This window comes from Montipora capricornis, unplaced genomic scaffold (genome assembly GCF_036669925.1).
Source record: "Montipora capricornis isolate CH-2021 unplaced genomic scaffold, ASM3666992v2 scaffold_429, whole genome shotgun sequence".
NCBI classification, from domain to species: Eukaryota; Metazoa; Cnidaria; class Anthozoa; order Scleractinia; family Acroporidae; genus Montipora; species Montipora capricornis.
The window spans coordinates 262,527-275,026 of record NW_027180161.1 but is presented as its reverse complement, the minus strand read 5'-3'; the positions used below and the strand labels follow the sequence as shown (position 1 = coordinate 275,026).

General features: G+C 41.1%; 2 protein-coding genes across 5 annotated transcripts in view; one reads left to right on the top strand and one right to left on the bottom strand.

Annotated features, from left to right (window-relative positions):
* LOC138035612 (uncharacterized) overlaps positions 1 to 5,324 on the top strand; it is a gene marked incomplete at its 5' end in the record, with an annotated part of 33,231 nt that extends 27,907 nt beyond the window's left edge. The window contains 3 exons of the mRNA XM_068882261.1: positions 804 to 938; positions 2,562 to 2,650; positions 3,588 to 5,324. Of these exons, the coding sequence (XP_068738362.1) occupies positions 804 to 938; positions 2,562 to 2,650; positions 3,588 to 3,809 (446 nt within the window). The remainder of the gene's footprint in view (positions 1 to 803; positions 939 to 2,561; positions 2,651 to 3,587) is intronic.
* LOC138035593 (protein NLRC3-like) overlaps positions 4,918 to 12,500 on the bottom strand; it is a 47,659-nt gene continuing 40,076 nt past the window's right edge. For all 4 annotated transcript variants that reach the window (XM_068882235.1, XM_068882236.1, XM_068882237.1 and 1 more), the window contains one exon: positions 4,918 to 9,949. In XM_068882235.1, coding sequence (XP_068738336.1) covers positions 6,708 to 9,949 — 3,242 coding nt within the window. In that variant the 3' untranslated portion in view covers positions 4,918 to 6,707. The remainder of the gene's footprint in view (positions 9,950 to 12,500) is intronic.

Genomic DNA, 12,500 nt, shown 5'->3' with positions numbered 1-12,500 from the left:
CAGCATCACAAGGAGGCTCGGTTGTCGCCACTTTCTCGTGTCTGGCCTTCGTTCCTTGCCGAGGATTGAAGATCGGACCGTTCTTCAGGAGAGGAGCTCGGGTTCCTTTCCGGAAACAACGGCTGGTAATCGAGCCTACATCATAACTTTAAAATGTCAAAACACGAGCGGCTCTATTTTAAATTTTGTCCTGTACTCCACAGTCACCCCAAAGTGGGTTAAAATCGTCAAAGTGAGGTTGAATTACAGCTTGGTACATTATATTGTACCAGAAACCCATAAGGGTTGAAACGTGTAAGGCGCGTTCACAGCTTCCGAATATTCAGTGCGAACTGATTGGTTGAATGTTTCATTGCTAAGTACCATATTTGGAAACCCCTCGATCTTGTTGTTCCAAATATGGTACTTAGCAAATCGAATATTCAGAAGCTTGTTTCCAAGCACACAAGGGGCCGTTACACGTTTCAACCCTTATGGGTTTCTGATTGTACATTAGGTTGCTTAGGGAACCCGCTTCATTATAACTTTTTACTCCCTTCAGCTCTTTGCAACTAAACTGCTGTACTTTGACACTATTACCTCTCCTTCAAAATATACTTTTCAGCAGAAGTAAAGTTGAAACTTTTGGCTTTTAGAGTGGCATCTCATAGCCGTTTTGCTGCTTGTCTGGCTGGACTGGATTCGTCAAGATACAGAAAATGGCCAAAAACCAGAAATTTACCAATGTCGTTCTTTTTATTCATTTGTGTCTTTTTGTCTTCGCTTTAATTTTCTGTTATGTTATCATCGTTTCTTGCATGAAGGCTGCTTTTGGGGCCAGACTGTCCACGGTAACAGCAAGGAATCACCTTTGGTGTCTATGCATGAACGTCCTCTCATAGTTCCCGCTACGCTGCAGTACTCTGGCCTTAGACATCGAGGAGTTGCATGTGAGAAGGGTTAGCCAATTAAGTCATCTTTTAGTAGTTAGGACAAACAATGTAAAACGTAACCAATCACTGAGTTGTACGTAATACATGTGAGCGCAATGGGCCAATCAGAAAGCTTGGTTGCTGGACTCCATACTCGCTGTCCGCGTATGATCTGAGCCCAAGTCAGACGTCAGAAAACCACGCACTTTTACATTTCCGGGGTGTAGCGACGATACATGGAACCGTTTGCTCGAGGCCTGGTTTGCGCTAACCGATGGTTAAGAGGTATCAAAACCTATAGGTTTCCATGGTATTTAACGCTGGTCAGCGCTAACCCTGTTTCGAGCAACCGGGTCATCGACTACGACTGGGCCACATCATTCTGTGGATGCGAACCTCAAGAGATTTATATCTGGTTCACTTTAGTAACTTTACCTTAACCTTTTTTATGCAGGCAGGGTGGGGAAGGGGTGGGGGGATGGAAAAAGGAAGCGGGGTTAGGACAATTCCAGATTGGCTAGAGGGGGGCTAAAAGTTTTTGTAAAGAAGTTTACCGGAGTCAGCAGTTTGAGAGGTCCTTTGGCCAAGGTGGGTAAAACATAGGAATACTAGAGTGCAAACAATATATGTGAAATTGAGTAATGCTAAATAGGCCATCTCAGTGACAAAGCCTATGAATGGCTGAGAGGCTACCGGTGACCTTGTATTGAGACCGCGAGCACACGTATCCGGATACATTTAGGTTAGTTCTTTTGTTTACACTTATGCAAAGTAATCGAGGATTGCATTAAAGATATAAGGAACTGGTTTATTGAAGGACGGCTGTTACTCAATGATGATAAAACTGAATTTTTAGTTATTGGAACTCGTCAATAGTTTAATAAATTAAGTCCATCAGTACATGTACTTCATGTAGGTGATCATCTGATTGATCCTTCGGTTAACGTAAGGAATTTGGGAACGATATTATATATTTTATATTATTCCCTTAGATAAAATTCTTCATTAATTTCTACATTGGGAGCTTGTTCTTTCTATGACGCTGCCTCCACACTGTGGAACAGCCTTCAAGCAAATATTCGGGAAATAATATCACTTAGTATCTTAGCATTTTAAAGAAAAAACTTAAGACATATCTTTTTAATTCAGCTTACAACAAGTAATTCTTAGCAACATGATGGCATATATTTTTAAATGACTGTAACGCGCTTTTGATCATATTAATGTTAAAAGGCGCTATATTAAGTAAATAAATGATAATAGTTATTATTATTATTATTATTATTATTATTATTATTATTATTATTATTATTATTAATGCATTTTAAGAATAAGAGGAGATATGACGTGAGGGAGGGCCATGATCACGTGAATATTGCATAAAGAAGGGTGGTCATTGGTATTTACATGGCTTGCGGGGGAGGGGGGGGGGGGGTGGGAGGGGCTTACAGATATTTTGTTCTTTCCAACATATTTCCCCCCTCCCTCCCTCCCTACTACATAAATAAGGAACGGTCCCTGACGTGCATCAATTTTTTGTGTTCGAGTTAAAATATTAGCGGTACAAATAAAATTATATTGTACTCAAAGTGATGTTTACAGGAGGAAAAAACTTGCCGCACCAGCTAATGAAATCTCTTTCTCTTTCAGTTTCACAGTCTTTTGGCATCAAGTCGTGTGCGTTCTCCTCCGATGAAGAGAGCTGCTCAGACTCGGTCAACGAGGAGCCTTTAAAACAGGTGAGAGAATACAAGGTTGATTCGATAGATTATCAAGAAAGACCGTGTATTTCCTCTAAAATGATGCAAAACAAGTATGGCAAAAAACATGGAACGTGTTTCTAAGTGCCGTGCAGTTCAAATAGAAGCAATTAAGGTAGGTAAGCACAATGGACACAGACAAGAAATCAAAGCAATCAGAACGGGAGGCTGGTACGTGAGGCCGGCGCTAAGGAAACGCGGGAAAACGCGTATGAGCTTCTGATTGGCCAACAAGTTGACAAGAGATTTTCGTTTACCAATGACTGAGCGTAGCCGAACGAAAACCTTGTCAATGGCTTAATATTTCTCAAAAATTGAAACAAAAACTTTACAAATGCGTCCGTCGAGTTTGTTATCTTGCTGTTTCTTCATGTTAAAAGGCAGAGAAAAAGAGCCTGCCCGTGTCTCTTAGAATTTCGAATGTTGCTTGCGTTGCTTGTCTGATGTCGCGCTTTGCTAGCTGTCGATAATTAGCCAATCATAGCACACCGAAAGTAATTTTGGATGTAAACAGTACGTCACCTTTTGAGTAGGTGTTTTACCAATGGCTGAGGAAAAACCTCCGAAAAAAGGAAATCTAAAGAAAGGATGCCTTCGCTGATCAGCGATAACGCTTTGTAGCGGACAGACAACTAAACACGGTAACATGTCGTTCTCGTTCCATTTCGAATACAACCACAAACAGTTAGAAAAATCAGACTTCTCCTGACTCCTGTGGGTAACAGCTAGAACGTCGTTTTCTTCCAGCACAAAAGCCAATGAATCGCGTTTCTCGACTTTTAAAGTTACGATAAAACTGAGATGTATCCCGGTGGAAATAGTAGATAATCGTTAAAACCTAAATCATACTTGCTTCATGAGCAAAAACAAACATGATATGCTTTCTAGTGAAACTAATTTTCTATTGTTTCCATAGAACCCTCCAATAAATAAGGCCAAGCACACAAGACTCGGATCAGACAAACGATCCACAAAGAAAAAGTGGTTTCCAATGCCCAGCAAAAAGGAAGCAAGATTTGTGACCGCAAGGACGTTCTTGCTCATATCAAGCTTACTACTGAACTTTTATTTTCTTATTTTGTTCACCGAATGGCCGGCACGACTTTTACGGTGTCTAATGAAGATAACTGCTCTATAAAGGAAGATTTAGTTCATTTGTCTAAGAAAATGGTAAATTTTGGTGGAAATTGTCTTTTACCAAGAAACAAAGCTGTCGAGCGAGTACTGAAGCGAACAATGTGACGCTAGAATGAAACAATTTCTATGGTTCTGTGATGAGACCCTGCTGTCTGCCTTCACTGCAACAGAAAATCTTTCTCGGAATCCGTCTTTGTTTGTATTTTTTTCCACATTAACAAGCTGAAGATGGCGGCGTCATGCAGAAGATCACGTGATTCCTCCGACTGAAAAAATCCTTCCAGAATCAAACGCCTAAGGCGTACACAAATTTTGCTAGCTCATGATTGCAGAGAACCGACACGCCAGAGCGCTTTTGCTTCTCCAAAATGAACACGCAGGGGTCCGTTTTTGGAAAGTCCCGAAGCTTTTCGAGCGCATTTCAGATTCCATTAAAGCATTCTCTTCAAATGGAAGAAGCTTAAGGCATAAAAAAACTGCGGGTGCCTTTTAACTAGTATAAGGACCATGTAACAGAATAGATTTTTCAAGTGCGCGCATGGTCGTTTCACCAATGGCATTTTCCGTATATTCGAGAAACAGGACGTTACCTACAAGCCCGGTGTGAAGACACTTTGAATTGCATTAAGCAAGGGAAAGGTTCTTGAGAGGGAAGATTCAAAGCCACCATGCAAAGGATTTCCATTTACCAAGACAAGCGATAAACGAAAGAGAGAAGTGATCCTCGCATTTATCTGCACAACAGAGGTGTGGAAATCTATGGTACAAGTTAGGAGAATGAACGTTTCGATCTTGGGAATAAAAGGGTTAACAAAGGAAATAAGAGAAGACAGGAAAACGTTTTCATTTCGTCTTTACAAGATTTGCCTTGCCCTAACAACCTGACCCTGGTTGCTCGAAGCATGGTTGGTATCTCTTAACCAACGGTTAGCACTAACCAGGCTTCGAGCAATCGGCCCCATGACCACGGGGATGAATGTTTCGGTACCCTTACGGTAGATGACAGAATGAGCCTTGAACTCGGGTTGAAAGAGGTTTCTGTGGTAATCCTCTGGTAAGAACATATCAGGACTCTCCTAAATAAGCAGAAAAAAATCGAACAAACTCTCTTGTCAAATTGATTTATTTCGTAAACGAAACACTGTATTTATACAGAGCAAAGTAATCGAGAAACTTCGTTGATGAAAAAACCTTTGAATATTACATAAAAAGGATACCAAAAAAAGATTGTTTGTTTTCACGTCCTGGAAACGCAGGTATATATAATTATAGCTTATATGCAGTAAAGGATCATTTAAGCGAACACTTAATAAATTTACTTTACAATGATGTTGTCAGATTCGTTGAACCTGAATGTGAAAAGCTGCAGCAATCTTTGCAGTTTAAGAGACCTAACAACTTTGATGTCTTATCGATGCATCAATTAAAGCACTGAATTGAAACTAGCACTTGCCTTAAATAGTTTCGACTAAAATTCAGTTGTTATGATCACGTTAATAAAATTAATTTTACAAGACTCTCGTCACATTACAGAACCTAAATGTGAAAAGCCGCAGCATTCTTTGCAGGTTAAGACACCTATATAAAAATATACAAATGAAAGCACCGAATTGAAACTCTCTCCACCCAGGTGTATAAATGAGTACCGGCGAAATGCTGGGGGTAGCCCTGCGATGGACTGGCATCCCATCCAGGGGCGAGTAGAAATAATCCTAGACGTTTCATGCTACAGAAGCCGGAGATAAGCGCCGGCCTGCTGGGGGCCTTCTAGGCTGGTAACAGACTTTACCATGATAATGTAGCATTCACATTTAAATGATATGGAAATACTTCAAAAAAAACATTTATTCTCAATGGATCTCAATTCAGCACAACACTGAGTTAGCCGATTTGGTCTGTTGAAATAAAGAGACAGAATGGGGTGCAACAAAATTGGCGATTTTAGCATTTTACCGGCTTGAGCTTTTTCTGAAATTGAAGTAGATTCAAAAAAGCAACTGACTGAAGTCATAACAAGTCATCGGATTGCGTTCCTGCTGTCTATCATCTATGCGGACATCCTGAGTAGCAAATTTTCCTTTCTATTTTATGTAAGATACCTTAAAGCAGTACCTTAAAGCAGCATTATGACCAAAAAATCAATTATTTTTCTTTGGATTTCAAAACTACGTTTAATAACTAAACACCAAGTGACTCAAGTTTTAAGCCTTACTTTAAAAAAGACAATTGTTTTATTTTAACTGACATTTTCCTATTTAATAGTTTGCCATTACTAGCTTTAAAATCTTGAGAGAGCTGGATCGATCGAGGAGAAAATGACGTCAAAGACTCACAAGTCACAGTGCGTGTGTACGCGGCTGAATTATATGCAGCAGGGGAGTTTCGGGCTTTCAGACTTTTCAACTCGTGTTTTGCGCATATAATAAGTAGCATTAACACGTTGAAATTTTAAACTAGTGAGAAAATAACGTCACTTACCCCTAGATACAATCCTTTGATATCCAATCGGTGAGTTTTGGACGTTAGTAATGGCGGACCGCAAAATCCAAAAGTCTAACAGTCAGGAGTTCAACACACTTTCAACATTTGAAGAAAAAAAAATTGATTTTTTCGACCAGAGTAGCACTTCAGCTAAAAATCACATATCTCAAGGGACCAACTGGGTATCTTTCTCTACATATAACCCTTAATTCCTCGTGACGTATTAGCAAAAAAAGTGAGTTTTTAACTGTCCGTGCAAATTTACTTAAAACAAGGGGTAGGAAGGAGGAGTAACTATATAGTCGTCAAAATTCAAACACAACACCGTGATCTCATAAAGACAATATCTAGAGTCATGAGATCCTTTCATATAAAAGACTGAGCATGGAATTAAGCTTTCTCGGCGTCGACGTAAATGCTAAAACCCTTGAAATTTAATGCGAGAGTCTAAAGTAAGGGGAGGGGCACCAATGGAGTTCCAATGCAAATGCAAAGTAGTAAGGGAGGTGTTTACTGCGATGGCCTGGGAAAGTGAAGTAGCACCCTCAGTACCAATTAAGTTCCCACGCAAATCCAAAGTAGTAAGGGAGGTGTTTACTGAGAGGCCCTGGGAAAGTGAAGTAGCCCCCGCATCACCAATGGAGTTCCGAAAAAAATCCAAAGTAGTAATGGAGGTGTTTACTGAGAGGGCCTCGGAAAGTGAAGTAGCACCCACATCACCAATGGAGTTCTCAGAAAATTCCAAAGTAGTAAGGGAAGTGTTTACTGCGAAGGCCTGGAAAAGTGAAGAAGCACCCTCGGCACCAATGGAAATGCCAGGCAAATGCAAAGAAGTAAGGGAGGTGTTTACTGCGAGGGCCTGGGAAAGTGAAGTAGCACCCTCATCACCAATGGAGTTGTAACACAAATGCAAAGTAGTAAGGAAGGTGTTTTCTGAGAGGGCCTGGGAAAGTGAAGTAGCACCCTCAGCACCAATGGAGTTGCGAGACAAATTCAAAGTTGTAAGGGAGGTGTTTACTGCGAGGGCCTGGGAAAGTGAAGTAGCACCTTCAGCACCAATGGAGTTTTGAGCCAAATCCAAAGTAGTAAGGGAGGTGTTTACTGCGAGGGCCTGGGAAAGTGAAGTAGCACCCTCAGCACCAATGGAGTTGAGAGACAAATCCAAAGTAGTAAGGAAGGTGTTTTCTGAGAGGGCCTGGGAAAGTGAAGTAGCACCCTCAGCACCAATGGAGTTGCGAGACAAATTCAAAGTTGTAAGGGAGGTGTTTACTGCGAGGGCCTGGGAAAGTGAAGTAGCACCTTCAGCACCAATGGAGTTTTGAGCCAAATCCAAAGTAGTAAGGGAGGTGTTTACTGCGAGGGCCTGGGAAAGTGAAGTAGCACCCTCAGCACCAATGGAGTTGAGAGACAAATCCAAAGTAGTAAGGAAGGTGTTTCCTGCGAGGGCCTGGGAAAGTGAAGTAGCACCCTCAGAACCAATTAAGTTCCCACGCAATTTCAAAGTAGTAAGGGAGGTGTTTACTGCGAGGGCCTGGGAAAGTGAAGTAGCACCTTCAGCACCAATGGAGTTTTGAGCAAAATCCAAAGTAGTAAGGGAGGTGTTTACTGCGAGGGCCTGGGAAAGTGAAGTAGCACCCTCAGCACCAATGGAGTTGAGAGACAAATCCAAAGTAGTAAGGAAGGTGTTTCCTGCGAGGGCCTGGGAAAGTGAAGTAGCACCCTCAGAACCAATTAAGTTCCCACGGAATTTCAAAGTAGTAAGGGAGGTGTTTACTGAGAGGCCCTGGGAAAGTGAAGTAGCACCCGCATCACCAATGGAGTTGTGAGACAAATCCAAAGTAGTAAGGGAGGTGTTTGCTGCGAGGGCCTCGGAAAGTGAATTAGCACCCTCATCATCAATGGAGTTGTCATACAAAGACAAAGTAGTAAGGGAGGTGTTTTTTGCGAGGGCCTGGGAAAGTGAAGTAGCACCCTCAGCACGAATGGAGTTGCGAAACAAATTCAGAGTAGTAAGAGAGGTGTTTACTGCGAGGGCCTGGAAAAGTGAAATAGCACCCTCAGCACGAATGACATTGTCAAAGAAATTCAAAGTAGTAAGGGAAGTGTTCACCGTAAGGGCCTGGGAAAAGGCAGCAATCCGTGTACCCAATGCCCTGTCAATTGTAATTACCGTCAAATCAAAACTCTTACCAAAGGTATTAGCTAATTTAGCATACAGGTTTTCTGGGCAAGTTTTACATTCCTCTATGACGTCCAAACCCAGCTTTAGGTACGAGTTCCGGTCGGCCGGAGATTTGCGGCCTGTCACACTTGCAAGTGAGGCAACACTAGTTACAATCGACACTGCCGTTTCCTCGGATTGCAATGCTATGATTCCACTCATGAAAAAGAAAACTTGATTTAGTTGACGAAAATATCTTTCTTCGGTCAGAATTGACATCTCGTCAATTGCTCCATCAAGGATGGAAAACGCAAGAAATAACCCGGAAAAGAACTCTTGAAAACTCTTATGAAAAAAACTGTAACGGAAACAAGGATTCCTCTTGCTACCGCCAGCCTGGATGGAGAGAAAGCCAAATTTAATGAATAGAGTTTGCTTGAAATTGCCTTCGGCGTCTTCAAAATGCAACTCTTCTTTACAAAGAGATTCATGCGCCATTCTTCCTAGGGTCATCAGTTCCTCCTTGTAAACTATAAGAAGGTCTTTACCACTACTTGGTAAGTGGTTCTTCATTTCGTATCGCCTCAAAACAAAGAGAACGATCTCTACGAACAACTGTGTTCTGTTGTTTGGTAAAACGCCGCCAAAATCTTCGAAAAGCACACAGAGCAGAAGTGTATTTAAAGGGTTTTTTGTTAGTTCTTCTAAGGGCCCTTCAATACGCAGATCATCATGATCATAAACAATATAATACGGATGCCACAGTACATTTATCAGCTTCTCTGCCATTTGTTCTGAGTGTCGAAAATACTTCCTTATAAAATCCTTCGCATCACTTCTCGTAAATCCAAGAATCTCCAACAGTGTGTCCGAGAAAGATCTTACTTTATCTCCTGCTTCGTGACGAGAGGTAAGAACAATGTGACAACCAGGGAGCTGTTTTCTCTGAATAAGACTAAGATACACAGCCAATTTTTGAGGGTCCGCCTCATCTAACCCATCGAGCACTAACAGGACTTTAGAAGGGTTTTCTCGCACGAAACGGAAAAACGTTTCTTTCATCTCTGGGTCAATTTCTTCCGGCAGAATTTGATCGTCAATAGCGTCCCAGATGCTAGATTCAATTTCACGACATCTGAGGAGCAGGAGCACCTCTACACTTGGGAAAGACTCGTCCCATTCGCGGTCTTGTTTAGTTGCCCAGTCATATGCCAGCTTTTGACAGTAGGTCGTCTTTCCCATGCCGGGTTCGCCCTCAATCAGGACAATCCGTGGATGCTGGCAATCTTCGTGTGATGTAAAAATACTTGTCATGTTGGTGATTTCTTTCGTCAGCGTTCCGCGTGTCTTTTCTTTTGCGACTATCCTAAGTCTGGTAAAAATGTTCTCTAGTTGGAAGCTGAACCGTTCACACCAAGGGACTGGAAAAACCACTCCTTCACACTTTTGGTAAATTTGCCTTATCCATTCTATGATATGGCTTTGACGAGAAGAACTAGCTGCAAAACAAACAACACCAAGAAAACAGGTTCAATTTAGAAGTCGATTGACTCAGAGCTACTCGCTTTTTCTAGTTTCCTTTTTTTCAGCACTGAGAGACGATTTCCAATTTTAAAGCGAAAATTTTGGCTTACCGATTCCCTAGCTAATCCGTCTTCAGATTAAGATTCATTATTCACACGAATAAAGTGTGCGAGTCAACTTTCGTGAACAAATTGCGAGATTGTACTAACGCAAATCTATTTCCTGAAAAGATAGCGAGTCAGAAATGACTATCACAAGCAAATTTGATCCTGTGGGTTTTTTTGTAAAGGTTTAGCTGGTTTGCAAACCCTCTTAACTGATTTACCTCCGCCGCCGCTTTAAAAGTCATTTCTGGTCCAGAAACAAGCAGAGTTTCTAAATAAACCTGTTATCCTATCCACATTTGTTTTGATTAAGAATTTAAACGCTAAATAATTTTTGAAACATATTTTAAAAAGCGAACGACGTTTCGACGATACGTTACGCTATTATCAAGTATAAAAAGTGAAAACGTATAAGGTGTGATACAAATATACAAAATGTGAGACAATACATAAAATATCTGCGGGTCATATGGGTATAAATCCCAAGGTAAGAAGCACAATAAGGAAAAAAAATGTACGTGTACGAAAGTGTCACGTAAACAGTTTGGCACGAATGGAGTCGGCTTGCGTGCTAAAAGAAGGCTTGGTGTCCTTTATGTACACCATCTCTTAGACTAAGCAATCAAACTTGCTGTTACAGAACTTTGAAAAGGTGGTCAGTCTCTTTTCTGTTGGTGCCATGCTGTGTTTCAAGGGGTTTCCCAGCGACTGAATAATGGTGTTCACTTCTGCATTTATGTAAGTGTCGGGCGATTTCCTTATTGGGTTTCTTACGTAGGGAATTAGATCCATACGACCCGCAAATATTTTGTGTTGTTTCACATTTTATATATTCGTATCACACCTTATACTTATTCACTTTTTATACTTGATAATGGCGTAACGTAGCGCCGAAACGTCGTTTGCTTTTCAAAATGTGTTTTAAAAATCTTGTAGCGTTTAACTTCTTAAGCCCTGGCCAAACGGGAAATGTTTGACGACCAAACATCATCAAACATTGTTTGGTGATCAAACATTTTACCGTTTGGCCATCTTGTTTGATGATTTTTGATCGTGTTTGAACTCCATCAAACATTTGATCAAACAACATCAAACATTTCTTTTGTTCTCATGTTTGTTTGGTGATGTTTGGTTCGTTTGGCCAGGTGTACATTCTCGTTCCCAGAGCTGCGATCCTCTTGGCCAGCGCCTCGGATCGAGAGCTCTGGCCGGTTCCAATCCGTTCTCGCCACTGATTGGCCAGATGGGAACACAATAAAAATGATAACCGGAAGAAATCGGAAGAGAATGGCCGAAGGGATTCTATTTTCTGTTTGCCGTACTTGCAACAGATATATTACTAGTAACAACCATCCTTTGGATTTATTTGGTGAAAAGAAAATTAGAGAAGGAATCGTACGGGATTGAGAAGAGTTTTCTGGTTTGAAAATTTCTGTCGACGATGGTTTATTACCATCGCGAATATGTAGATCTTGCTACGTTACGGTCACGACATAATTTTCAGGAGTTTATAAAGACGGTAGTTCATTCGAAAGCTCAGCACGAGTCGGTTATCCGATCTAAAAGAAGGAAGACTGTGCAGCAGAGCCCGTCCTTCACCAGGTGTGGGACGCGAGAAAAAAAGGAGCAAGGTCAGCTGGTTATATGTTACGCAGGATTTTTGATCGAGCTTACGATCGATTCATGTGTTTACAGTGTAATAATTGTTCATGTGTTTAACAACGCAAAGCCTTGACTCCTTTTGAATATGTCCGTGGTGAGGAAGAAAAGATTAAGCCAACAGCTAACCCGGTTATCGCGTACTTTTTTGTTACATTCTCTTATTGCAATAATGAAATTTGTAAGTATATTTTCTTTGTGTAATATCGCATTAAAGTTGGAACTTGATTCCTTCCATGTCCAGTTTGCATTAGTTATAAGAAAATCATACAACTAAGGTTGATACAAAAGGCTTCAGTTGAGAGCAACCCCTGATGAAAAGGGACTACAGCCCCTGATGAAAACTGGGGATAAAGGGAGGAGGGGGGCTATCCAAAAAATGGATACATTCCTGTCAAGTTCAATCTCAAGTGATCTTGACAACCTGCATCTTCTGGATAGTTTCTTATCCAGAGGAGAGCTTGAAGGATTCTCCTGCTGGTACACAGCTACTGAAAAACAACTTTTGGGTTCTCATTTTCAGAGGATTATTATGGCCACAGTAAATTGGGTACCTGCTGGTTAACTTTCACATCGCTGTTTTGGGCTAGTATATAATTGGTTAAACTGGTAAATTGTAGGGTCAGAAGACCTTAGCCAATAACCTATTCTTCGACAGGCATCAACACTTGGGCTCACGCATGAGGGACCCCGTTACATGCTAAATTGTCTCCATGTTACCTTGATTGCATACAGTGTCACGGTTAACAGGAAAATTTGGTTT